The sequence below is a fragment of the Charadrius vociferus genome, unplaced genomic scaffold (assembly GCF_000708025.1).
Source record: "Charadrius vociferus isolate BGI_N301 unplaced genomic scaffold, ASM70802v2 scaffold650, whole genome shotgun sequence".
Lineage (NCBI taxonomy): Eukaryota > Metazoa > Chordata > Aves > Charadriiformes > Charadriidae > Charadrius > Charadrius vociferus.
Window position 1 is genome coordinate 2,344,495 of NW_009646736.1, and position 27,902 is coordinate 2,372,396.

The window sequence follows — 27,902 nt, forward strand, 5'->3', positions numbered from 1 at the left end:
CAAATTCCTGCTGGATGTCGCACAGCTGCTAATTAGGAGAAAGTGACAAAACAAACACAGTTTTGCTTCTAATCTGGAAAAGCATCCGTCTCTGACAAAACCATTGGCAAATAAACCTAACAATGACATCCCATTTTGGATCTGAGGCCCTCATGGCTGATGATAGAGCTATTTATTCAAATATCTACATGATACGTAAATTAGTGCAAGATAATAAACAAATAAATTAATTGTGGTAACTATGGAGCTATTTAGAAATGGCCAAAAGCACCACTGACTTCAGTCCAGGCCACAAAAATTTACGCTAGCAAAGAAATCTGGCTATGAGTCTCACTGAGGCTCCACACGCTCTGGAGCTAGCGTGTGACTCACGTCCGCCCCGGTTGCCCCACACTCTTCCTGATACGATAAGTTATCAGTTCATAGTTCTTATGAGCACTACTTTTATCTACTCTCGCTAAACCATATCAAGACATAATTTTGCCTCAACAATTAACAGAATGCTATCAGTAACATCCCAATTGCATATAAGATAGCTTAGGAGAGTGAGGTTTTAAAATATGGTGGACAAGATGATCTTACACCATTTATACAAATAGACTTTGGTATGCAAGACCATATCTTCAGCACACATCTTTCACTTTTCAAGAGATCCCAAATTCACACAGAGTAACCTCCATTTTCAAACTTCAGTCAAACAGACCTCAGGCAGAAATGTTCCACTTTTTCTCTCTACCTTTGTCAACTATCAGTGGATTCAGCTCAAATCACCCTGTAGAACTTCATTGCCTTCCTGGTGGTGTTCCTGTGGCTGCCAAGTTTCATACAGTAAGCCACCATGCAGCTACAGACAGATGATCCTCAAGAAGAGCCCCAGCAGCCATCTATGGCCACCAGAGACTTCTCTCCTGCGCCTGCCCCACAGAACGGGTACTTGCACCTTTGACCACCAAAACTGAGTTCACTCTGAATTTGTTACTTTGCACCAGCCAGAATTCCTTCAAGGACTACTATTTACTTGAATTTTCAAGCACAGCATCACTCCATTACCAAAATCTTTATTAACAGATCAAAAAAACATGGGAGAACCTGTTCTTTCAAAAACTAGCGCTTGGGCCAGCGTATTAGTTTTCCATGTTCTTTACTTGCAATTACTTAACATGCTTTCTTGCCCACAATCATTGATTAAGAAGTATACACTCAAATAAACAAACCCAGGATTTTCTAACTGAACCAAACCACAAAATTTGTACATAATCAAAACTTGGGTCAGTTAAGCAGCACAGAGCAGGACAAAAAGTGCTGGCTGCAATGAATTAGTTATTGCACGTCTGATGTGTCGAGTTTATTCTCTAGATGTATTTTTCCTTTGTGAAGGTGCAGTCAAACAGCAACCACTAATGGGTCAGTAAATTTGCACTGTGCCAGGCAGAGCCCTGAATACATGAGATCAGCAACCAGCTGGGAGAAGCAGGGAGATGGATATTTCACTATATTTTATTCTTATGCATTTGCTTACATTTTGTGAATGTGCCACTTAACAGAGCTATCTTTTTAGATTGCACCTAACTCATCATGGGACGTAAGCAATCTTTTGAAAGACCCATATGAATCACCTTTGTCAACATTAAGTGGGTTTCGACATTGCAAATGCTTAGTGACTTTATTCTGAAATACACAAACAGACCTGTTCATCTGCATAGTAATTTTAAGGCTTCAGAAGAATATGGGGTTTGAATATTTAACTAAAGGAGAGCAAATTCTAGGCCTGATTAGATGTTCCCTACCTAGATTGCCTTAAAGCAATATGGAAAGAAGGAAAGTCGCTCCCGCATGGGAACAGTTATACTGGACTTGTCCACAGCCTTAAAAACTAGTTCACCAAGACCGCTGGCTGAAGGCCTCCCAGGTCCGTGGAGGTGAAACAGGAGCCCCTCTGCCCGGGCTGCGCCCCAAACGGGGCTGCCGCCGCAGCAGAGAGGCAGGGGGTCCCGGCCAGGCTCCTTCCCCGCTGCGCACGGGAACCTTCAGACAGGGACCAAAGAAACCAAGTCCAGAGGACAGAGCAGCTGTCCTGGTATATTAAAAAGTTTCCCAGAACTGCTGTTAAGGAGCAGCCTCAGCATCCAAATACTTTAGTAGTTAGCTGAACACTTGCAGAGCTGCCACTGACTCATAAGCCAACTGCACTCGAAATTCTGCAACTGGGGATTAAACACGCTGCTTCAGAGCTCGTCCACCTTGTTACACACACAAGAGCCCAAGACAAAAAGTATTTACAATTCAAAGCACTTACGGATTCAAGGTCAGAGCTTTCCAGTTTCAAGAACTCTTCATATGTGCAAAGTCTAAAGCACTGATACCAACAGATTGATTTTTCAGCATCTACTTCAAGAAAGCAAAGATGAAGGCAATCATTATTTCAGCTTCTTGAGGGGGACTTCCCTGTCAGTGTGTGTTAGTGACTGGTTAAACAAAATGTTTTGCAGTAAATCACATGGAAATGTGAACTCAGCAAATGCCAGAGGCAATGACAGGCGGATATAAATGACAATTAGAAAGGTGTGTCCGGATGCTTGAGGTATGAGCCATGATAAAGTGCTTGTGAAATTTCACCTGCCCGGATTGGGACAGAGGTTGTGGCCTTCAGAAAAAAAAAAAATAGAGTCAGATGTGCTAATTAAAAAGAAAACTATATGTCTGTTCAGACATCCAAATATTCCAGCCTAAGCAGGGAATAAAACCTACAGATTGTGGGAATTAGTCTGAATCAGACCTCATTAAATGGTCACAGCAAGGCTGGAGACAGTACAAACCAATGGTTACTGCAAGCAGCTCTCTCTTTAGCCGGTGAGAAGACTGAATTCTTTTCACATAATCATTCATTTGCACTCACGGGCTTCTAAAATGGATTTTGCAGATCTCTGTTCACCTTCTCTGTGCTGCTTTTGACTTTTTGGAAAATATATAGAACCAATAACAATCCTTGCAAATTTTGAGAAAGAAAAGCAGACAGACATATACTTTAACTGATTAAATGTTTAACATTAACAACATCCATTACCATCACAGCAGCAGCTAGAGATGACTAACAAAGAAGAACATGAAATCACTTTACTGCATTCAGCAAACCTTCAGAAAATGCTACTTTTCACAGTCAAAAATAGCATACCTTACCAGCCCAGATTTCATCAGCCCATTCTGTCAGCAATAAAAGCCGTTTTCTAGGCCACGGCATTTTCCATTAATGCAATCTGATTTGCCACTGTGTTTTTAGAAAGCTAAGGTGAATGTGTGATACTGAGAGAGGGCAGTCGGTAATCCAGAAATGAAAGTCTAAAACTCCTCATGTAGGGCAAGGTCAAAGAACAGCTGCCACTGGAAAACCCCACACAGAGGGACTTGCATACCACATTCTAGCTGTGTATTCCCAGGAGCTTTATACTAAGGATATTTTAAATAAACAGAAATATACTTTGCAACAAATGATTTAAAAATGCGGAGATAATGACTTCTCATATGGCTTTATTACTGCTTGCACTTATAAATACATCTCCTGAGTAGTTTTATCTCCTACATTATTTGATCTTTAAGAAGTTCAGATTATTGTTCACATTGTTCCAAACATTATATCTGTTCCTAGTAACAGAGAGAAGAAAACAAGCCAAAACAAAACATAATGGTATTTTTGAACCTACAGTGTAATAGTTACCCATGATAAAAACCTGCCTGCCTGTTTCTAACAACTATGTTACTATACAGAAGTAGTGACGAAAGAGCTGGTGGCGGTTTTTGATAGAGATGACTATCGTTCATAAGCTACCGGCAAACTAAACAAAAATTAACAAGCTCCATAAAGCAATTAAAATCCAAAGTGTAAAGTGGATGTAATGACTCAACAGCCTGATCACTACTCTCATAAAGCCAGCCTAGTAATACACGGTCTGACTCTCCTCGCATTGACATCAACATAAATTTAAGCAGCAAATTGAAATTCTCATCATTAGTAGAGTTTCGCTGATATAAAAGTTGTAAGGCAGGAGAAACAGACCCAAGGGCTGTGCACTGAGAAGACTCACAAGAAACCAGATTTGTGCACTGTACTAAATCTGAGTATGGTTAAGTTAGGTGTCACTTTATGGGCCAGAGGTCAGCTATCAGCAGTTTGCTGCACGATCTGCACAGTATGTGTTGTTTTATCAAAATCTCACTCTCTAAAGACAATTAAGTGGGCACTGTCACTCTCATCTAAGAGTTACAGCACATCCTTCCTGGCAGTGAAAAAAGCCTGGAATGATGGCCTAAATATTCTCCAGTGGGTTTAAAAACACAAAATCAAAACAATCAAACAAGCCCTCCCACCCCCAAGCCGCAGAAGGGAAAGAACGGCACATAAAGTCCCAATTTCTACATTTTAAACCTGTCTCATTACTGGGAAGACAGCCGTCCTCCCTCATCCTCCCTTCTGCATTGGCAATAGTAATACTGCTTATAACTCGTACATGATTCAGAGTTAGAAGATCATTCTCATTCCAGACTTGTACCCAGTTGAAAAGTTTCAAAGATGTTGTAAGACTCAATACAATAAAACAACTGTCCTTGGTCTCCCAGATAACAAGGAAAGCTTTTTTAGGGTTTAAGATAATCAATATGCATTCCATGCATATTTAAAGACATCTCTGTATCATTTCTTTATAAAGACAACTTTGGCCATCACCAAAGAGGCTGTTCATGGTCTTAGGCAATGCAGAGTATATTAGTCAGGCAATACCTCACACTTATTTGGAATGCTAATTCGGACAGACCCCGGTTCTCGCTGCACTGACTGGTCACTTGCTGACTCTCTAGAGGAGTGGCAGTGAATTCGAAACACAACAGCATGCCTGCAAGGTGATTTTCAAGCATGCTCGGGTGTCACAGTATGGCTTGAACAGTGCCCCTGAACCACAAAATCTCATGGGTTGAGATTTAACAACTTAGTTTTTGTGCCAGACGTCATCGATAGTTTGGGATCAGCTTTTAACTTTGCATCAAGGAAGAGAGTTCAAAAATTAACTAGGTACTCCCTGCCAGTATCTGTCACCAAGCCTCTGCCAGGAATGAAGCGGCTATTATTCATTGCTTATGCAGCTCATATCAAAGTTAGCCCTCGAACTCATGATATTAAAGAGTCCATGTTACATAGTAATTTGGGACACCACCTACTTTCAGAAAACGCAAGCAGGATGTTTAAGCAAATGGAAAAGTCCACAAATCAGAAACCTCCACAGCTTGGTTAGAACAGAGGAGCTCAAAGCAGCCAAGGATTTGCATGAATGCCACTGCACCCTTCCCTCCCATCTGCCCGAAGCCCTCCCTGTGGCCATGCCCTGAGCAACGTCCGGAGGAAGGCTGACGAGGGAGAGTTGAGTGCGGCTCAAACACCACCGAAGGAAGCCGAGCGGTATCCCTCTGAAGTCAGAGGTTGCTAAAAGCCCACAGCTCCAGGATTAAACGAGGCAGCCTCAGGCTTCTTCTGAGGCGTGCTCATTGGCACCAGCTTCTCAGGACCATAAAACCTACCAGGCCACCTCCGTTGCTGGTGGGACTGCAGGTGCTGACTCAGCACGGCTCAGGTGCTCCAGGCTCAGGACCGCCTCCTGGGAAGAGGCTTTTTTTTTTATAGTGCTTCGAAATACACTTTTTTAGCAAAGCCTAGTCCATAGCCCCACTCCTTTTCTTCCCTGCCCTTCAATATTTTCTGGACCAGGACCAGTGTGAGTCAAACACCTACGCTATCCTTAACAGCTTAAGTACCCAATTTGCCCAGCTTATCTTGTCCCAGTACAGCCAGCAGCTACATAACACGGCTTGCAAGATCACCTCCCCTCCTACATTCACCCTTATATTGTCTTTCCTCTTTCTCAAAACAACACTTTGTTAAGTCACCACAAAATAAACGCAGAGAATCAGAAAGGCACTTCGTTCCTTCAAATACACCGACACAAACATTTTTGGTAACTTATGTTTTTCAAAAGCTGAGCACTCCCATGTCATTCTACAAAAGACCACTTTCAGTTTTGGATTATTCATGTGCTTCATCCTTACAGACAGAAATTCAGAGGGAATCTCCCAGCAGCTCAGGGCAGACCCCAGGCCATGGCTGCCATCATGTCTCAAGTGAGGGCCCTGGGCCAGGCCCCACTGCCCCCCTGCCCTCCGCTCCACCCTCGGCCACAGCCCATTTCCCTCCCTGCTGCAGCGACATTCCCAGAAAGAGCTTTAAGTAACAGCCTGGGGTATGAAGAGAGTGACTAATTCTTTACATTTCCAGTCATACACGGTGATCTCCTAACAGGCAACAGCACTGACAAGCCCTTCCTGCAACACTCTATTGAGCAGACATTTTTCTGTGGAAAGGTGTTCCTAATCATATCTTAGGGCAATTAGAAACCCAAATTATCTTTCCCTTTCTCCTCCCAGTCAGCAGCTGGCCGCGCAGCCAAAGCCAAGCCACCGTGCCGCAGGGCCCGTGGTCCTGGGCTAAAGGCCCTGGCAAACCAGAGCTGGGGCAGAAATGGATGAAACATGGACAGATAAACAAGAAAGACTGACTTTTAAAGGGGGAAGAACACACCAGTGGGCAGGGCAGGCGACAACTAAAGATGTCATTATGAGAAGCGGCTGATGGAACTGGAGTTGTTCAGCCTGGAGAAAAGGGTTTAAGGCAAGACTTCATGGCTCTCTACAGTGACCTGAAAGGAGGTTGGAGTGAGGTGGGGGTCGGTCTCTTTGCCCCAGTAACAGGCAATAGGACAAGAGGAAAGCACTTCAAGTTGTGCCGGGGAGGTTTAGGATGGATGTTAGGAAAAGTTTCTTCACTGGAAGGGTTATCAAGCATTGGAACAGGCTGCCCAGGGCAGTAGTGGAATCACCATCCCTGGAGGTATGCAAACAATGGGTAGACATGGTGCTGAGGGACATGGTTGAATGGTGTTTTTGGCAGTGTTAGGCCAAATGGTTGGACTCAATGATCTTAAAGGTCCCTTCCAATCTAGACAATTGTATGCCAGTGTGCTGCCCCCATAAGTGCTTGGTAATTTTCAGACTGGGTTAACTGGAGAGGTCTGAGGGGGCAAAGCACCTTCACTCCCCCTCACATGATAGAGTGAGGTCCTCATCTCAGATAAACAGGGTGACTGTAAGCTTTTCATATTTTATTGCCATATTGTATTGCTCTTGTATTACAGAGTAACACATTCAGACTCCCATGAGAGCACTACAATAGCCTTTATGAGTTAAGAAACTTAAAAACATTAGTACTAAAATCAGTAGGATCTCTCAGCTAAAAAATACACTTTCAGTTTATTAAAAACTAAAACCCTGTGATTTGCTAGCACCCACATAATTCAAAGGAATAATCCTTCTCTGGCACTTCACTAAGCTCACGAGTTTACACTAGCAAACAAAATGAGTGTTGTAGGTTGAAGTTAAGCTTTGATCTGGTAAATAAATCCATAGTGAATTCAGGTTCAATTACAGTATTTAAATTTATGACATCTACACTGCTGTAACAAGTTAGTGACAAATGCCAGATTCATATAGAAAACATGCATTAACATGCACAAGCTACAAAAAAGAAAAATCAATTGGCTCTATACAGATGTATCAAAACGTACTTTGGCAGTTTTATACAGTCTTTTACATGTATTTGTCAATACATTTGATCACAGTTCTAGTTACTACGAACAACCCACTATTACGAAGAAATTTCTAGTTTGGTATACTGAAGAGTAAAATTTGCTTTACTGATATTTATGTGTGCGCACTAACATGCATATTCACAAATGCAGTCGTTACTGCCGAAATTTCATTTGCATGCAAAATACCTCTGGTGCAAATTACCAATAACATAAGGGAGCCCATGAAAAGTTAAAGACTTCAAAGGATGAGAGAAAAACTATTTGCATTTTGGGCCTGATCCAAAGCACATTAAAGTCAAGGGGAGTCTTTCCATTGGCCGCAACAGATGTTCTGACTCAAGGAAGTTTTGATGCAAGTTATTGACATAACAGTAGACCAGCAAGACCACAAAATCCACTTTCTGAAGAAACCGAAAGTTAACTTCGCTAAAAACTGATTTACTGCTTTTCGTCATGGCAGTTGTCTTTCGGCTTCTCCTGGGACAGTCTTTGCTGCCTCTCCCGCTATCTGCGGCACATCTTTCTGTTCCGGTACCCAACATTCATTCCAGTTTTTACATCTACACATTCTTCTCTCTTGGTGATGGTTTTTAAATTCTTTCTCACTCTGCAGATACTTAACTTTGTAATAGTGTTGTTCTGTTCCACAAAAGTGACTTATGAGACAAAGGACAATATAGGAACTGCCAAAACATGTTTTGATAGATTGCTACGTATAGAGCATACAGATACCAAATGCCTTCAGTTTTTGAAAAACTGCTAGTGGCTCTCATGACAGAAGTAAACTGCTAGCTGCTCTCGTCTATTTAAGAATAATCAGTTCAATCAATATTGTTTCAGCAATTGCTTCTATTCCATCAATGTTTTAGTGCAACTTTTCATTTGGCCTAAACCTAATAACGCCTTCTGCACCAGAGTAGAAAAAAAAACCCTGTTCATGTAAAGGATGGGAAGCACAATGTGGTAAAAGAAAACAAGTGACTGGACTTGCAACACTGCAGGTACCAGGTAGAGAAAAAATAGCAAGTTTATTTAAATAAGCTTGAATAATTTATTCCTTTTAGAAAGGAACATTTTTCCTGGCATGACCCAAAAAGAAATGAACTAGTAAAAGGAGCATTTCTCCAGCACAAACATTATTAACAAATGCCCTATCTATTCTATATGTGTCACCAGTAAGCAAAATCAAACCCATTGCAATAGAACAAAAAAATGTACTAGGACGCAGTGTACATTTTTCTTCCTCTCTATACTTCAAAGTCATAAGCACTCCTCATATTTCACGGTAAAAGGTTTTATTTCTTGGTTCCCGCAGCTCAGGTAATGATATCGTAACTCAAAGGTGGCGCAAGGCTCGCTATAGCTCTGACCTCGTAAACAATTTTAATATCCCTTCTCCACATCCCAACAGATATAAGACTGCACCTGAGCAGCCAATATCTCCTCAGTAGGTACCTGTTTATTCAACTTGTAAGTGAGCACATGTGCTGCACATTAAAGCCAACCTGGATGCAAAGAGCAGGCTTCCGTCTGCATGAGGGAGGCCATCTTTCAACAAGCTGAGATAAATTTGCCAAATATCCGAGATGTGTGGGAGGGAATGTGAAATTAAGCCAAAACATAGCACAGACTCACAAAGCAAGGCGCACAGCACCACATCTGCTACACACCCTGGGCTTCTTTAAGTGTTAGAGATGGCATGTTGTTTCAGAGTGATGAAAGCAGTACTGCTGCAAACGGGGGCGGAGGAAGGACACAGACAGAAGCAGCATTTCTACCTGTCTTTCTGGGTGAGCCAGTAACAGGCAAAGCTTCTCGTGGCTGCTCTGCAGCATCCCTGCCATGACATACCATTACCATAAGTTCAGATAAGGAGGGGACACTAAGGGCAGTAAAATGAAGCTACAAACCTCATAAATGTAGAGGGAAAGCCAGGGCCTGTTCAGTGTCACTCTGGCTCTGCAGGGGACTGGAACAAACTGATAGAGACGTATCCAAGATGCCTAAAGAGGGTTCTGGTTAGCTGAAATTAGCTGGTTAGTTAACTGGAAAAATTGAAGTGCAGAGAAAGAGCTCTAGCAGCCAAGAGACCTCCTGGGGAGAAAGAGGTCAAGAGACAGTATGATCAAGTCTCTATTTCTAGGTCAGACCTTGAGAGCTACCTTTCAGCTGTAAGATGATGGTGATCCCATGGCAACTCTGCAAGGGCATTTTACCATAAGAGATGAGGCTGGAGACGATCCCAGTTAGTCTATTCCCTTGCCACACAGGAGAATAACCTGTACTTAAACCATGCTCCTAGATGTCTAACTTATTCTGAAAATCCTCCAATGCAGAGATTCCCTCACATTCCCCGGCAGTCTGCACTGGCACAATAGATCTCTGTGATTATTAATTTTTTTATTTTTTTCCTCAGGTTTAGTCTAACCTTCTCTTCTTGCAATTTAAGCCCATTATTTCCTGCCCTGTTACCAGCTCCATCTTTACAGCCAACTTCTACACACCTCTGGTTAAAGAAGAAAGGTGAGAGACATTTCAAGGTACCTTCAACTCTAAGCAAATCCAAACTTCAAACTCCTTGAAGTGAGCTGGACAGTTAGTGCTAACACAGGCAGAAGGGATGCCTTAGTCTCTTCAGCCTGCATGAGGACTACAAATCCATCAATCAAGGTCTGAACTAGATAAAAAGACACCACCTAGTATTTCAATTAGTTCCTTCTGGAATAAGGCCAAAATACGCTAGTTGATGTGAATAGGTAAAAGAATCCACTGCTTTCTGAAAAAGTTCTTTGAGGAACAAATTGAAAAGCGTTCTCTTAAAGAAAACTTATTTCCGCTTGTCACATATACTTATTTGTTATCAAAGGTCTGCTTGCAAGATTCATGATGCTGAGCTCAGGGCAATAAACAATTATTTTGAGAAATCAAATGCAGACAGAGTGACGATACAGGAATTACAAGCTAATACTGAAAGAAGAGGCAGGTCTAATCAGCACTGGCCTATCTTAGTAGTATCTCTGTAGAGCACCAGTAATGCTTAGTAAAATTAATTTTACACCAGGCTTCTGGTCCTTCAGAAGGTTTTTACTAAAACACAACAGCAAAAAAAAAAAAGTATCTGGAAGAAGACAGGGGTTATTCTCCAAACATAGTTCTGAGGTCTGATTTTCTGTTTCTTTGGCACAAGTCATCCATGGCCTCACCACCATGGCTGATTCCGAACAGGGAAGCTGTCAATCAGGGCAGTGGCACCAACCCGGTCCAAGTCTCCAGACTGTGGAAAAACTCCTGGGAAACAGTAGGAGCCTTTTTGCAATACCTGCTAACACTATGGCAGGGGAGATGAGGAGCTTTCATCTTTGTCATCATAAGAAGTACTAGGTTAATTGCCACAGTATTACATTTCCATATTTGCTTCAGATTGTTTTATAATGAGCAAATCTTGCCCTCCACTAGACTTCAACAACCCCTACTAACTCTGTCCGAGTGACATAGGTATAATATTTGACCTAATTGCACTTTAAAGCCCAAATAAGGTTCTTGACCTCGAAGCTGAGACAGGCAACTTTTTCCTTTGCCCTACCCACAAGTCCCTGTGACACAATACTTCTGGCATATTGCAAATTTCTGAAGAGTTATGCCTTCCAAACAAGTATCTTCCTTGTTATTTAGCTGGGCTGAAGGGCACTTCACCGTCATTTATGACACAGGCGCAGAGACAAGCGAATAGCAATTACTCAGCATTTGTTAAAACGAAGGCCTCACCTTTAATAATTGCACAGTCACATTTCTTTGCACAGGGTCAACCAGAACTCCGGAAGGGAGACTTGCTGATTGACACAAATATGTTTGTATTTCAAAGGGCAAACTACAAAGTCAAATAAAAGGCAGTGTTTGCACAAGAGTTAACTTAGCCATTTGGCATTCTCAAAGTGCTCACCGATCCCACGGAAAAATGTCTCTCCTTTGCTCTGCTACAATGCATTTTTAACTCAAACTTTAATACAGGTGTACGGAGAGGTCAAATTACCATGACGCCTGCAGAGGGCTAGCTAAAACACGCCACCACGAGAAAGAGCGGTTAACAGTGATCTCTAAAGAAGTAGAACAGTATGGTGGGTAGAGCTCCTTCTCCTCAGTATCCTCACAGTGAGCCAGCAGCTGCTAAACACTCAATGCAAGACAGAGCTACAGGGGTCCTCCCTCTGCATTGAAGGACAAACCAATGTCCAAGCAAACAGGAAAGACAGAGAAGAGACCACCTTTCTCAAACTTTCATACCCTGATGACAGTTAATCTTGAACTAAAAGGACCAGCTCTGCACAGTCACCATTCCAGCACAGCCTAACAGGAGATGCGATACTTGATAAGGTCCCATACCACTCTTGGGACCGCACCATTCCTCTTAAGACAAGGGCAGATCCCTGCAGTGCTGGATCAGACCCATGGTGCATCTCCTTCAGCCACCATCAGAGCCAGCACTGCGCTTTCAAAGCAGACAAGGTCTCCTGCCCCTTTCTGGAGCCAGCCAGCTGCCCTCCTTGGCAATGCTGCAGCCACGCTCAATGCTCCTTTCCCTCCTGCTTCCATCCACACTCTACTGCAAGTGACTGTCGGTTGATTTTGTTCTCCTTTCTCTCACAAATTAAAGTGCTGTATCTATCCTAAAGCTATAAATGGGTGCTTTCACAGTGCCCACAACCCTTTGAGCTCACTTTCAAGCTACTGGGTGTGCTGAATTCAAGGTTCCCAAGTACATTAATTCTGGGTACATTAAAACTGCGTACCAAGTGCATGTCTTCAAAGAGTCACCAAGAACTTTAAGGTGAATCAACTAAATGGATAAAGGACCTGCACATGGGTAGATTCAGCTAAAAAAAGATGGAAATAGTCTCACGGGTAATTAGCAATGCACCTTAAGTTATGTGAGTTCACCTCTTCAGTTGATTCCTTTCAACTTTCCTCCCTACACAGACATGCCTTTGAACCTCAAAGCATTACAAAACAATGTGCACTATCAGCCACGTCTATATGTATGCATGTGTACCCAGCCCCTACTAAATTGTCATGTCCAGCCTAAAGTATGGAAGCCACTATTTTAATCTTGCATGGGTTTTTGGAGGTAGTCCAAATTTGGGTCAGCGTGACAGAACTGTGTCTGAGATTAGCACACGAGGACAGTTTCTAATGCACCATGGGAATGAATTCAGCAACAAACTGCAAAAAAAGTTCTTTTGCATTAAGTGTAACTATTGCTACTCTGAAATTAAATACTACCTGGAAAGTACTCTCATTAACTGCAGAGTCCTTGATTAATGAGCAGGTGAAGTGCGTATAGGGACCTGGTCCTGATTTCAGCTGTCTTATTAGCTCTACCCTGGACACTTCTGATCACCACAAAAATAAATGAGGAAATCCAAGAACTAATTATGAGCGGACAAAATGTGTCAACCTAATAACTGTGTTACAGTACTTCAGAGATTAAGGGGAGGCTGGCAGATGTGCAAAATCCAAACACCAAAGCCACTAAAATGGAAGAGCAACAGAATTCAGCTATCTTCTAGCATCTCTGGTGTGCTAGACCACAGCAAGCCTCTCATGAAATGGTCTCTATTTCAGAATGGTTGTGGAGCAATTTTGGCTACTGCTATCATTTGTTCATTGTTTTAACATTGATGGACACAAGAGGGACCTCACACACTCACCCCAGTCCCAAGGAGGGGTGGAGGAGCTGTCTCCCCCACAAGGGCACAGCCATTGAGTGCTGCCCAAAGGTCCCCGGGTGGCCTTCGTCAGAACATGGGAGTTTGGCAACCAGAAAGCCAAGGGCAGGAGACAGCATCCCACCTGGAGGTCATGTAAGGTGCCTCTGCAGATTTGAAGGCATGTGGGATGGGGCTGCAGACTGTGCACTGGCAAAACCAGAACCATCTTCTTTGGTTTGTCAGCAAACACAGTTGTATCTAAGCATCTCCTGCTATACTTATCCAGCAACCGCTGCCCCAAGCGTTTCTGTGAAACAGTAGGGACTACCCACACACCCTCTTTTTAAATTTATGTTTACTTGTCTGTTGAAAAAGCCCAAAGAAATCTTTTACATGCAGCAGCTAAGTACAATAAGACTGAATACTCCAGCATCTGAAGAGGAGTTCAGGCAACTTGTGCCCTACGATTGATCTCCTTTTTCTCCCTACACTTTCCTTCTAATCCTCTCTGTAATTACACAAGCCGCCTGATCTTCCCGAAGCTGTCAGTTCCCCCCAATCCATTTTCAAATGGCCATCCCTGAAAGAGCCTGGGCACTGGATCAAGCTATCTCAGCTTGATGCAGCCCACGCCACTATTGATGGCTCCCCTGAAACACACGGGTGCAGCTGGCCAGAGCCAAGCCAGGGTCGCCCAGACCCAGCCCCGGAGGAGAGCAGGCCAGGGAAGGTATTGATCCCATCCTTTTAACATGCTAATTTGCCCAGTGGCTGCTTCAGTCATTGCCAGGCTGGACACTTCAAAAGGAAACTGTTTTCAAAGCAAGGATGTCTTTTTCAACTGCAGAAAACACTTAAAACTGAAAACAAATGAATTCAAGCACCAAGTTCACAGAAGTGCTGGTCGGTATTCTTCAGCTCCCCAGACACAGATGTTTGATGTATGGAAAGACAGACTTGTTAATTAATGCTATTAAAATGTGGCCTGGCAAAAAGCCACTGGGATTTAAAATAAGAAAATCCACACCCTTTGAGTGCACACTTTACTATAAAGATAACCTGTATTAGTATCAAAAAAAATCAGCCATAACCTCTTGAAGTGTTCCACTGATTTCCCCCACCACCACCTCTCAGCAAAAAAGTAAAATGTAGTTAAAATTAAATTTCTGTAATTCAATTTCTGTAATTCAGCATCAACACTGGAGAACATTTTGGCCTTTCTTAGCATTGATAATGGGGAAAACAAGGGTGATTGTTCTCAGCGGTCTGAAGGCACTGAACACATGGAAAAGGCCAGACAAAACCCTCAGTGTGACAGTGGCATTATTAAAACATTTCAGAAAGCAGCAGCATTATTGACTAATGCCTTTGCTACCAACACACATTCTTCGATCACTGGCTAAATACAATGTGAGGAATGGATACAATGATAGGATTTAATTAACGGTCTGTGGAAGTACTGAAAAGTTACGTACATGAGATTTGCAGACAGAACAGAAATCAAGTGTTTTGCATCCCTGTTTGTGGCTCACATCATGCTTCTAGTAAAAACCAGAGGAGCTATAAAAACCAGGAGCGCTCTCCGAGCTAAGGGAGATAATGAGTTGTAGCTCTGACCCACAGCATATTACCCTGCTTTCAAAGATCAGAGACCAAAAACCTGAATTCCCCTTCAAGCGTGTCTCTATTCCCAAGGCTAAAGTCAGTGTTGGTTGGTAAGCAAGAAGAGCTGATCACAGACGAAGGAGAAGCCTCAGCCACCGAGCTCAGCCTGCTCTGCTGGACCAGGGCAGCCGTGACCCACCGAGCTGAGCCTCAGCTGCACCTGCAGCACCAACCATCTCCTCCATGCTCACCTGCCACCATGGCGGGAGGGAATTTGGGGTGCCGCTGGCCTCTAACCCCTGGACGCAGGGCAGAAAAAGCCCCTTAGAGGCCATGGGAGAGCATAGGCAACCAGCAGGCAGCCGACTGTCAACCTGACATTGGCTCTGGAGCAGACAGCGTCAGAGCGAACTTATTCACACAAGCAAGGCAGGAAGAGATAACACCAGAAAATATGAACAAAATGGAACTTGTTTCCTTGCCACTAAATTGCTAGCTTTATGGGACTTCAAGCTGAACAGTATGAAAAAAATCCAATTTGCTTTGAAGCACATTAGTCTAACATCCTAATTATTGTTTACATTGCCATTTGCCTTCTATTAAGAATTGAATAATTACCCAATGCTCCATAGTTTAAAAATACAAGCAAACAGGATTATCTGGGTAATTAAGACACTGTACTGCAACTTTGTATTGTGGTTGTACAAAGTATTCACATATACAAGCACAAGCAATAGTTATCGATTGCCTTAGTTCAAATGATGTTTTAAGAATTTCCAGCGTGCAATATGGGTAACTCAGAGAAAGGTGACCGATGCCTTTGACAAGCATGGAGGGAGGAGAAGCTCTCTTGCAGCTAGGACACTAGGCAGTTTTCCCTCTGGTCTCATCTCAGCCACAGACGTCCTGAGTGTCTCTGGGAAAGCTACCTAGCCTTCCTCCCTCCATCCTCCAGCCGCTGCAGCTGCAGAGCATCCCTCCTCCTCCCCAGCCTGCCGAACCCCTGCCTCTCTGCAGCACCAGACCCCCAGCAAATATGAGGCCTGCTTTCAAGCACACCTCTTTCAGTGGGTTTCTATAGATGAACTTAGTTTTACAGATTGCTTTAGTGAGATTTAAACCCATCCATCTAAAAAAAAAAAAAACCCACAAAACCAAAGAAACCCAAACACCAGCAAACTGTGTTTTCTCTAGGCATCCATGACTAAATGAGCCAAAGCAAATACCAACTGTGCAGTATAACCTTTTTTTTTTTTAAACCTTAATAGCCCATCCATATTGTACTTTAAACAGCATGACCTCCCCTTCTGGATGACTATTAGGACAAAAGCAAACTTTTTGCAAGTTCCTTTGTTGTTTTAAAAAGCCTTTCCTCCATTTAATTATGCCACCAGGTTTCACACTGCGCAGTTTACTACCCCTGTGAAATTACCTTCAAGTTAAACACTAATTGGACATCCAACAAAAACGAAAACCCCCCACAACCTTGTTTTTCCTTCTGGTTTCTCATAGGATGTAGCCCCAATACGATCAGGGTCCCAATTTCATACCACTGATTTATAAAGACACAAAATGAAAAACAGTACTTTAAAGAAATACAGTACATTTGTGCAGCATGTGTTCTAACTTATATCAATAAACCTTTCAACAAATCCGTTCTGAACAAGCCTGTGTTTTGGGAGCATTTAATGAGCCTCAGCTTTATTTCAAGCCAAAGGCAATTTTAAGTAAAGCTGAAATAAAGAAAAGTTAAAAAGAAAAGAAAGCCACTAAAACCAAAAATAAAATAAGAGTTCTTGTGTAATCATGAGGCTTAGGAAAGCAGAACTTTTCTCACAGATTATTTTCTTTCAATAAATAAAGACAGCAGTTCATTTGTGCATGTTTACCCAAGTGCTACCAGCCCCTTTTTCCCTTTGCACCAAACTACAACCATAGGCCAAGCCCACCTCTGCCACCAGACCAGTGAAGTGAAGGGCACTCCAGGAGGGCTAAGCAGGTCAACTCAACACATACAAAATGTCATAAAATGTAGTGCTTTGTCATGCACATGTGCACGCACACACTTAAAGGACAGGGGGATCCCACCTCCCAAGATGGTCATTCTCCCAACCGAGGTTGTAGCTACAGAAGGGCTTCGTGGTCACTGGTGTACATCTAGAGGAGATGACACCCAAGGGCCTGCCAGCCCCACCAGGCATTAGAAATGGTGCTCCCTGCACCTCCAGCCATCGTTTTACAAATAAGGCCAGGGTTTTGGAGCACAGCACTGTCCCACACGCCTACTTGCTTGGGCTGAGCAGACTGGGGAAAGAGTCAAGACGAGACCTCGAGACACAAGGACTATACTGTGCAAATATTACACTATCTCTTAAACAAAGAGATCAAAAAAATCAAAACAGAATGTATTTGCATTAAATCCAAATCTTTGAGCTCTGCATAAACAGAAGGAGATTTTGGCTGGCGTTTCCAAAGGAAGCTCTTATCTCCTTTGTGAAATGGGGAAATGGGTGTGCTACTTTGCATCAGGGTGTATACAAAAGATGTAAATGAGGAACTTGCTGTATGCAAAAAGCAAAGCGGCGGACAGCTGCCAATCCCCATTCACAGGGAGCGCTTCCTTAGTCTCCAGCAGGAGGAAAGAGAAGGGAACTAACATGTTTGCTTCCCAGGGAGGTGAAGCGGGATCTGAATATTCATAAAATGGCCAGTCAGTCATGGGAGTGTTAATTGTCTCCGATTCACAAAACTCTGTGACCTCACCTGCTCCCCACAACATATCAAAAGGATGTGGCATAATGGAACGAAACCAGATAAGATATTTATCTCACAAGTTTGGGGGGCTTTTTGATGCAGTCTCAAAAGACTGAAGTGTACTGCTGAGCATTTCTTTAATCACTTCTCACAAGCACAATAAACACCAAGCTCAGTAGAGCGTATTATTAGACAGATAATAACCTTTACCCAGCCAAGATCTAAATACTGAAGTCATCACTCACAAGATGAGTTGTCTGGAAAGTTTTGTTTTGCCTCTTTAAAAAAAAAAAGAAGAGAATACAAAAAAAAAAAAGAAAGAAAGAAGATGGGCTATATGCCCCACAAAAGTCTACTCAGACCTACCATGAAATTCATACCACCACAACAGCTCATCTGGCTTTGATTCTGAGGACCATGCTCTTTACTAGTAACATGCAGAATAAGGACCAGATATTGTTCCCCTGTGTGCCAGCAGAAATTTTGTCCGGAATTCAGAAGGAAGCAATCCCAGCCTTTCTCCAAGGGATATGTGAAGGGACAATTGCTTGACAACTGTAGCTTCATTTCTGAGGGGGCCCGGGAGGAGGAAAGCAGCACAGAGCCAGCAACAATGTTTAAATGCAGATTTTGAAAGGCACCAGGTGGTACAAAAATCACAGAGGGAGCAACCCTTGGAAGATCTATTGAGCTACATGAGAACATAACATAACCAAATCACTTCTTCGGCAGAGAAGATATCAAACTAAATTTGGTTCAGACAGACTGTGTTTCAGTATCGCTCCCATGCCCCGCCTGGTAGCTTCCATGTTCTCAGCTCCTTTTAAAACGTAACATGTTGAGTCTGTGCATTTTTCCCCCCGCCTGCCAAAAATAATCAACCTGAAGAAATCCTTCTGAAATCTCAAATCTGCACAGTCTTAGTCACCCTTCTGATTACCCTTTTGTGCAGCCAGACTGTTCATCAGCGTTATTCTGACAAAAAAAAAGTTGTCTGTGACTAAAATGGGAAAGCACACACAAATTACTTGCTTCCCTGCCCCACAAAACCCACCATCCAAAAATCTTATCACAGAAAAAAAAAAAATAATTAGACCGTACCCTTCTGATGTAAACTGAACTGCTGCTCTCAATGATCACAGCCACTCTTCAAAGCCTCCAAGATAAAAAGAATCTTATCATTCAAATTATTACTTCTTAGGGATGCTCTTATCAAAGTTCGAAGGAAAATTCTAAAAACAGCAGTGATATGAAACCAGGACTGAGCCATATTTTAAATGACACTGGATTTTCTGCCAATTGGCCAATTCACAACTCAAAAAAGCAAGTGTAGATGAAGACAAAGCTGTTGGCTCTCATAACCTTTACAATATCACAGTAAAAATCTCAACTGTCTCACATATTTATACTAAATGGCAGGTCTAAAATTGAGATTTGTAATTTCACAGCATCAAAATCATCACAGATGGCTACAGTCTATTGCTTCTTTAATCTGTCTTTTCTCCCTTCCTGCTCATTTCCCCCCCTCCTCCTTTGAGTTAAAAAGATATGCATTTTATCATAAGGAAATCGTAACTAAACCCAAACCACACTATTAATATGTAACAAAACATTTTACATAACAATGATGCATACAAGCAGAGTTTAAAATGACTTTATGTCTCAACTTCGCCCTAAAGCAAATTACCTTAGCCTTGAGATGTGCCACTAGTTGGGATACTTATGTTCCATCAACAATACTCCACATTTACGCTCTCCTAAATGGATAGCCATTAATGCAGGAAGTTTGGGGAAGAGTAAATAGTAATAAGCAAAAAAAACAACCACCACACAACAGTAATTTGGGGTATTTTTTAGCACCAAGTTCACAGTTACAAATTCAGCTGTAAGCAAAGAATCGGTGCTCACCTACTATTTCTACTGATCAGGACCGATTTTGTAGAATCGCTCCCGTGACATAACTGTGAAGCTTCCCAGATAAACATGGATTAAGTGTTTGGCTCCTTTCCCCTTCTGCCTTGGGTTTTTGCATATATACATACACACACACACACACGTTATCATCAATAAAGTCAGCTGGAAAAAAAAAAAGCAGTCAGAGGAAGGTCAGGTTTTTGTCATCATATTCAAACACCTCCATATAAGCGACTCAATTTTTAAAAATCCTGTTCAAGGTCAGAGAGTCATTAACTCCCACTACAGGAACCACTTTATATGTGAAGTGGCTTCCCATTACGCTTCCCACACACACATCAGAAATTAAGCAAACGCAGCTCAAGGAAAATGTGTTATTTAAAAATCAGAAGGTTGAGTGAACTTGAAGCAGCTTTTAGGGCAACTCAAGCAGTGGCTGGTCCCTCCCAGCACCGTAAGGCAGGGGGCAGGTCCCAGGAGAGGACAGGGAGCTCCAACGTCTCCCATGGATCTCCCAACAAGTGCAAAGCCCCAATCCACTGGCCTAAACTATTTCTGCCCACCGAGCTTTTGTCAAACATTTAAGATCTTAATCAATCCTAACTCTGACCCTAGGATCACAGGGGAAGATGGATGAGGAAACGGACAACCTCTGACCTTTCCTTGTATTTGTCCTGCCACAGTCAACCTATTGAAAAACAATTGAGGTGGAACCTGCTCACCAGCTCCAGTCCCTGCCCGGCACCCTTTTACAGCCTTTCCCAAACTCAAAGTCTCTCCCCCCACCCCCAATCCTCTGTACCAAAACCACAGGAATCCTCCTCACTTCATCCTCCTCCTCCCCTCCAAAAACCTGCCGGAGCAGAACATTTGCTGAACGATGAAGTTGAGCGGGGTAAGAAAAGGGGAGGCCTCATTCAGCAGTGTCAAAGGCCGAACTGCTTTAACAGCCTCACTGGAAACCAGAGACCAAGCTGCATAGTTCTGGTAAACTTCAAGAATTCATGAAGAGGAGCTTCCCAGTAAACCGTTCTGGCTGGAGAATGGCAAACGTGAGAAAAGGAAACCACAAATAATTGCTGATGAAATGGGTTTAGTGCTTTCAAATTACATGCTGGCTCAAATCCTCTCAGAATGACTAGTACAGGCCAACTTCACTCTGGAGAGCCCAAGAGACAGAACAGTTTCTCTCCTTTGCAAATAAGGCATCATCTCATCTTCCTTTTACTTGGGAAACAGAGAACTGGGTTTCCTGAGCCTAACCTTCCCCAGGTGCAGTTGAGAGCCAGCAGGTAAGCTGACATTTATCCTCAAGGTCTAGTTCAACACCACAAAAATAAATTAAAAAACCCACACCACTATCACCACTGCCCGCCAGCAAAAGCTCAAGAGATTCCCCTTAAACAACACAGGATTTGGTAAGCAATTAACTCATCATGTCTGGGCCACTGACACCAAAAAATGGTAGATCTGTGTCAGTCCGTATGACCCAGTACTGACCCAACAGGCCTTTAGGAGAAGGCGGAACAGTCTCCGTTCAATAAACCAAGATGCTTTTTTTCTCCTCCATTCACCTCCTCCTCTCACAACCCAGCCTGTAAAGTTATCAAGCTATTGGAAAGTAACAGCATCTCCCCAGCCAGCAAGGGCTCTCCCCAGCAGCACCCCATCAGTACCACAGCCACAGGCTCACCTGTTTAACAACACACAGGTTTAAGTTTCCATCTCACAAGGTTCCAAAAAGACACAGTAATTTACCCCAGACAGGATGCCCTGTCACCGTGCTGCTCATCTTTCAGCCAGTGGTAATTTTGTTGCCTATATGGCACACTTAGGCTTTTTCCATATAGCAAAAACACTAGAAATGAAGGCCGAAGTTTATACTTAGTGCTTCTTTCCTGCCAAAGCTTAATTTCAGTGCATAATAATGAACTTCATATTGACAGTAAATTATCATTTAAAAGAAATCAAGTAGGACATTCAAAAGACACTGTTCTCTTAGGAGTATAGCACAAAAGCAATCAGTAACTTGCTCTGCTCTCTTGTACTCAGTCTGAAGATGAAAAAAATGACCTAGTGAAAAAACACACTAAGAAGATGTGAAGCGAAGTCATCTGGCTCTCAAGAGCCTTTTCCAAAAACATGGGTCTAAATCCACTATGAAGTTAAGCACCTCCAATTCAGCACCCAACAAATTTAAGCCCACTAGCCTGTGCAACAATTCATTTAAGTTTGATCTTAATTTACACTTGCACGAGCAAAAGATTAGAAGCTGAGGCTAAAGATATTTTATTTTATATTCCCACTCCCTCCTCTCCTTCCCTAACCTTTTACAACTTCTTTTTCCAGAAAGGGGAGGTAAAGAGAACACAGGTTTCGAGGTTTTTTCTTTTTAGGATAATCTGTCTTTTATACAAACTTTAATCCCCAATTCTGCTGCACACAGGATGGTGTGTGTGGGAGGGTGGGGTGGAGACTTTTAGCATTTCTAAGAGTATCCTAGCACCTCTATTATTAAGCTGACAATAGAGACCCTCTGAGAAATGAAAATATTTAACAAAGGCAGCAGTGTCAAATATCAAAGGGTTATTTAGTGCTAAAAATTTGCAACAAGTAAAACACCAAAAGACTTCCCCTTCCCAAAGCAGGAAAGTAATCCAGCTAAAACTCCTGTTCCCCCCCTCCCTGACTGGTTCTTACCCCACTGCATTATCCAAAGGAGACTTTGCCAGAATTTCCTGTGCTTAACAAAGTTCACTTCAGATAAAACTTTAAAGATTTGTCTCTTTAAATGACGGTAGCTCAACTGCAGTGTTTTGCATTCACATTTTGGTGATTATCGTGAGCCAATTCAAATTTAGGCGCCTGCTAGAAAATGTGTTTCGCCTTCTGCCTATTATGGCAGTATCATTTGTTTTGCATTATATAATTCTTAGCCTTGCCACCTGGAGCTATTGGACTTCTTCATTAAACCCCTCTGTCCCACTGCATCCCACAGGGGCTGCTAATTACTGGCTTTACTCCATTTACTCTCATCTCCGATTCAATTACGCATTCAACTAAGCCCTAATGAAGAGTACAATATGGCTCATCCTACCTTGGCATTCACCATTACGTTCTTCATAGCCAGCATTGCACAGACAGTTGCCAATGGGCACCAGCCACTCGCCATCTGCCCCACAGTACATTTTTGGCACATCCTTCTCTTCCGAGTTGTTGACGCAGGAGCCGCGAACCTCCACCAGAGAGGATGTATCAGCCCCGGTAATGGTGTCTGGAAACTGTGCCAGGTTTCGAACTGTCAACGGGCACTTCTTATAGAAGACACGAACAGACACCAAAGCAATGCAGGCACCGACATCCTGAAAAGCCAAGTAAAACCCTTTCTTGCTGAGTGGTCCCACATCCCGTATCTCTGTATTCAGCTTCATGATCCTGTCACCAATGTCCACCTGGGTGAAGCTCTCATCAGCAGCGATGGTGTCGATCTTGGCAAACTGGCTCTCTCGAATAAAACGCTCCTTATCATTGTTTGATTCATAGTAATAAAGGTTGAAAGTCTCTTTGCAAGTTCCCATGACTCCTGGCAGGCTGTTGCAGTCTCTTAGCGTAAACTTGATTTCAATATATACCCTTTGAGCCCCCTCGCGGGGAATCCAATCAGTTCGTAACCAATTATTCTGACTGGGCTCCATCACGTTGCAGACTTGATAGGTGCGGATCGGAGTGTTCTTCTCATCCATAATGCTTACTTCCTCCCACTGTGAAGAGGCAAAGAGGAAGAAAAATACATCAGTGTTACAGAGAAAAACATTTGCTGTGAAGCTCTATAATCTGCACTTCCACAACTAACATGGAGATTCCATTTTTTCCATTACAGGAAAACAAACAAACAAAAAAACCAACCCCAAAACAGACCCAGCAGACCAAGCCATAGCCAGGACCTCAACTACTGGAACATTAAAAGAAGAATCTGTTCAGGAGAAACAAGCTCCAAATCAAGTAACACCTCAAGGAGCAAGCACGTGTTTTAAAGGCCCTCTGAATCAATCCAAGAATGCTCTACCGACTTCCTATGTTTATTTGCCCTGTAGTTCAGCCCACAGGATCCTGCCTAGATCAGGGCTACACGTGGCACTTCACAGACTCACAGTACAGTACTGACACCACAGTGTTTCCCCTATGGCAGCCAAGGCAGGTAACGCGTGGATCCCATCTTGTACGTGGAAGAACAAACAGTGAGATCGCATGACAAAAAGCGCAGGACAGATGGAGTAACATCCATGTTTATGACATCACTACTGCATATTTTAAAATCTTAAGCCAGCCCTTAGTATTTCTTTTAGCTGCCAACTACTTTCCTGGGCTAGCAACATCCCAGACACAGCAGAGAGGGCAAATGTTGAAAGATCAGGGTAGCAGCATGCTTCAAAACTCTTACACCCTTCAAATCAAGTTCAGGCATCTTCAGAAGTGCCAAACTAACAGGCAACAAAATTATGAAACAACAACAATACACGGAATCCAAGGAAGGTACAGAAAGAAGAGATCTGGCCTATTTCAGTAGTTCAGCATGATGTACTTATAAAAGGAAAGCATCCATAACCAAAAGGTTTGGGAAAAAAATTGTGTTATCATAGACAGAAGAAAGTTTATCACAGCGCTCTCCTGGTCGGGAAAGAGGGGGCATTAGGGAGAGGTATCTTTCCAGCAAAAGCCCCATAGCACGTCAGTATCAGAAAAATCCTTCTTCAAAAAAAAAAAAATGTTAGATAATGATATACTGTCTGGGTTTGCAGGCAACACAATGAAGCATATAAAATTACCCTTGGAAAACAGTAGTAACTTTAAAGAGACTTCCCAGAAGTGCTTTTCAGAACTACCGAAGCCGTGGCTTTGATAAACAGAAGCCTTCTTAACGTTAAGGGGCTTCTTGTATAATATCCTGCATTCTTCTCACAAGGATTGCTCTTATGCAAGTGATTTTTACTTAAAAAGATTCCAGCTTAGCTGAATCCGTTTATAGAATGACAGTAGTTAGCACCATGAGTCACTAAGAGCAGAAAGAATAATATTTTATTTGCTGCCTAGAGATAACTGCAAATTAAAATGAAGGAGGGGGGGGAAATCAATACTCAGCATGTCACTCCTTTTCACAGAAAAGGCAAAAATAAATCTTAAAAAGTCATCTATCAATGTAAAGTGTAACATGGTGTTAGTAAGAAGACAGAGTTGTTTAATTTACAGCTGCTGTGGAGCTAGTTTACTGTTACAATATTGTCTTTATGATCCATCACTTTCCATTCTGCTTATCTTCAGGCTGTCTACGCTACCTATATTGTGTGTGGTACAAGAGAAAGGAAGAAGCAGAGGGAAATAATACTTGTTGATGGGATTTCCTTTAGTACGTTTCTACAATGGAGGATGCTGCTAGAGGATTCAATAAAGAGACCACTGAGGTCAACGGACAGAGTGCAACTAAATTCAGCAAGTTTCAGATTGGGTTCTTAACACTCCCATGTCTCCTGACAAACACACAAATATACACAGGTGGGTTTCTTATTTCATAAACATACGTACACAAAACAAACTTAAGTGTCTCTTACTGACAGAGCTGAAAATAACTCCAGCCCCAAACTTCCAGCCACAGTAACTGACTTGTAACTCTAAGTATGTGGTCAAAGCTGTAACTTTTTGCTTTCAAGCTGAAATTAACTTTTATAATTCAGCTCTTCCCACGGTTTAATGATGCAGAGTAAAACATTCTGGGCATAAAACCTGCTTTTCAACTGTGAAATGCAAGAGTAAATCATTAATTACATTTATAATGCAATTCATTAATTCCTCTAGGGCTACTATATATTTGATTACTGCCAGTCCCTGCTAAATGACTGTGTTTATCTTCAGCCCTTCTTATCCACACAACTCTCGCACCTCAGGAACTGCTGGTATAGATCTAGAAAAATACCTTTTTTTTTGTAAATATATAACATAGACAATAAGGTACACACACTTAAAGAAAAACTAGCAGGGAAGGACAGAATCTTCCCAGGAAGATAAAGGAGTTCATTTCTGCTGCTTGAAATAAATCTGCAGCATATAAAGTTAAAATAAATGCTTTCCAAGCACTGTATCTCAGAGACAGACCATGTACTCTTAAATTTTTCACTACTGGCTTAAAAATAGAACACACGTATGTAGGTTTAGTGAAGCGAGTCACGTCCACAATAAGAGCATGCATTTTCCCTCTCGAGCTGGCATGGCACTTTCAGAGAAAACATGGGGGAAAAGGGGGAATCCAACAGCCATTAATAATACACAGCCATCCTCTGATCATCAATTCTACTACCGACTTATTAAAACTTGTATTTTAGGTCCTATTTTAATATACAGCGTAGATATCCCTTGGAGCGCCGTATAGAAAGACCCCGTCTCATTAACTGACCTTTCCAGGGTATAGGATTAACAAGGAAGTCCGACTCTCCCTGAGATAGAGCTGTACCTTTCCACACTGTCAAAAGCTGAGAGCAATTGCCCGCAATCAGCAGCGAATGTGCACCGCCGGCGCTGCCAGAGGCCTGCCAATCACTTCCCCGCTCTTTGAAAAACCGAGTTTCGGGGACAGCACAGCGTGCTCAGGCAGAGCCCAAGCCAGGACTGTAGTCAAGTTCACCCAGAACAACAATGGGGGAGCAAAACAATCCCCCATTCTCCCATGTTATGGTTATTCAGAGCTTATGCATAATGCATCGCCAGCCAACGCAACCTCGGATTCCTTCCACTCACTGCTGTTTCCTTAGCTCTGCTTCTTCTAATTACAAGTGGGAACGCACACAAAAAAAAAAAAATTGTAGGCTTCCTGAAGAATCCAGTGCTTTGTTGTGCACAGGTCCTGATCGTTTAGCACTTTTATTTTTCAATCAGTTTGACTTAGTTACTTCTGCTTCAGCATACTAAGCTGCTTTACTCATTTAATATTAAAAGCATTTAGGGTGGGTTGGTTTAGGGGTTTTTTATATTAATGTTTAGCATGCATTGCTGGCATTTTTCTTAAATTGTTCACTTTACAAAAGAAAAACCCTTTCTAATTGCTTATTACAAAAATAAACCCCAAGAGATCCCGTGAAGTACAGCCTCCACCAGATCCCACCGACTCCAGAGTCCAACGTTTTCAGGAGTTTCCCACAGAGGCCCATGGCACTCTGCAGGACAGGGCACAGACGAAGGAGCAGCAAGGTGCTCATCCACTAATATAAAGCTAAATTAGTAGAGATACCTTGCCTGCAGCTCACTAAGCAAAGGGGCTCTAAGCCCCAGCAATGGATGTGTGAATCTCTTAATGCCATCACCTCACCATAGGGCAGCGAATTCAAACAATCTTCTCTTACAATTGTCTCTTTGAAAAGCGTATGAAAAGAAACTCCAAGGAATCACCCCGGAGCACCAGGTGCTTCAGTTTATTTATTCAGACACCAAAACATACGATGTTTACAGCCTGATATGTTTACAACTGTCCCGTCAAGCCAAGAGGTCTATCTCGTATATTGATCCCTACTCCTTCATCCAGAAATAGAACGGCAATTGCCCTGAACATCTCCCAGCCGAGACAGCCCATAGATATAATAATTACAGTCAAGAATGCCAGTTCAGTCGTCAGATCACATTTCTTGTTGGTATTTCAGTTTTAAATAGGCATCTAAGCCCATGCCTCGACCAATCTCCTAATACTGAAACCTCTTTTCTGCCCTTTTGGTTTCCACTTCTTCCATGACAGAACTATCCGAAGGGAGTATAGAGTTTCTCCAACAAAGAGTAATTCACTTGGTAAGCCAGGGAAGAAATCTGACCTCTCCGCCACAATCAACAATAATCGAGCCATTAGGACTCTCTGAAAGTTACTAATCACCCCCTTTACCCTTTTGATCAGATAGCGGTTTAAAACTTACCCCTCCTTCCAGGGGACTTGCTATCCACCCCAGTTCTCCCTGAACCGATCTGGAATCCAGCAAGGTAACTGCAGAAAGATACAAATAAAACAGATTAAATTCCAGCTGCCAAAAGGCAGTATTAAAATAAATCGTTTACCTGAGCGTTTCCATATGCGCGGGGCACGATCGCGTCCACCTTCAACTTGAAATGTTGTTTCCGACCGCGCCAGTGCCTTAAATAATTTGAAACTCTCCCTGGTTCAGAGCCGAGGGGCCGCACGGCCGCTCCCCGGGGCGGCGGGCAGGTCGCGGGG

At 42.6% G+C, this 27,902-nt stretch overlaps 1 protein-coding gene across 1 annotated transcript in view; it reads right to left on the reverse strand.

Annotated features, from left to right (window-relative positions):
* EPHA4 (EPH receptor A4) overlaps positions 1-27,902 on the reverse strand; it is a 198,296-nt gene that overhangs the window by 76,684 nt on the left and 93,710 nt on the right. Inside the window, exons 3-4 of the mRNA XM_009890188.1 lie at positions 27,607-27,674; positions 22,758-23,421 (exon numbers count right to left, since the gene is read on the reverse strand). Of these exons, the coding sequence (XP_009888490.1) occupies positions 22,758-23,421; positions 27,607-27,674 (732 nt within the window). The remainder of the gene's footprint in view (positions 1-22,757; positions 23,422-27,606; positions 27,675-27,902) is intronic.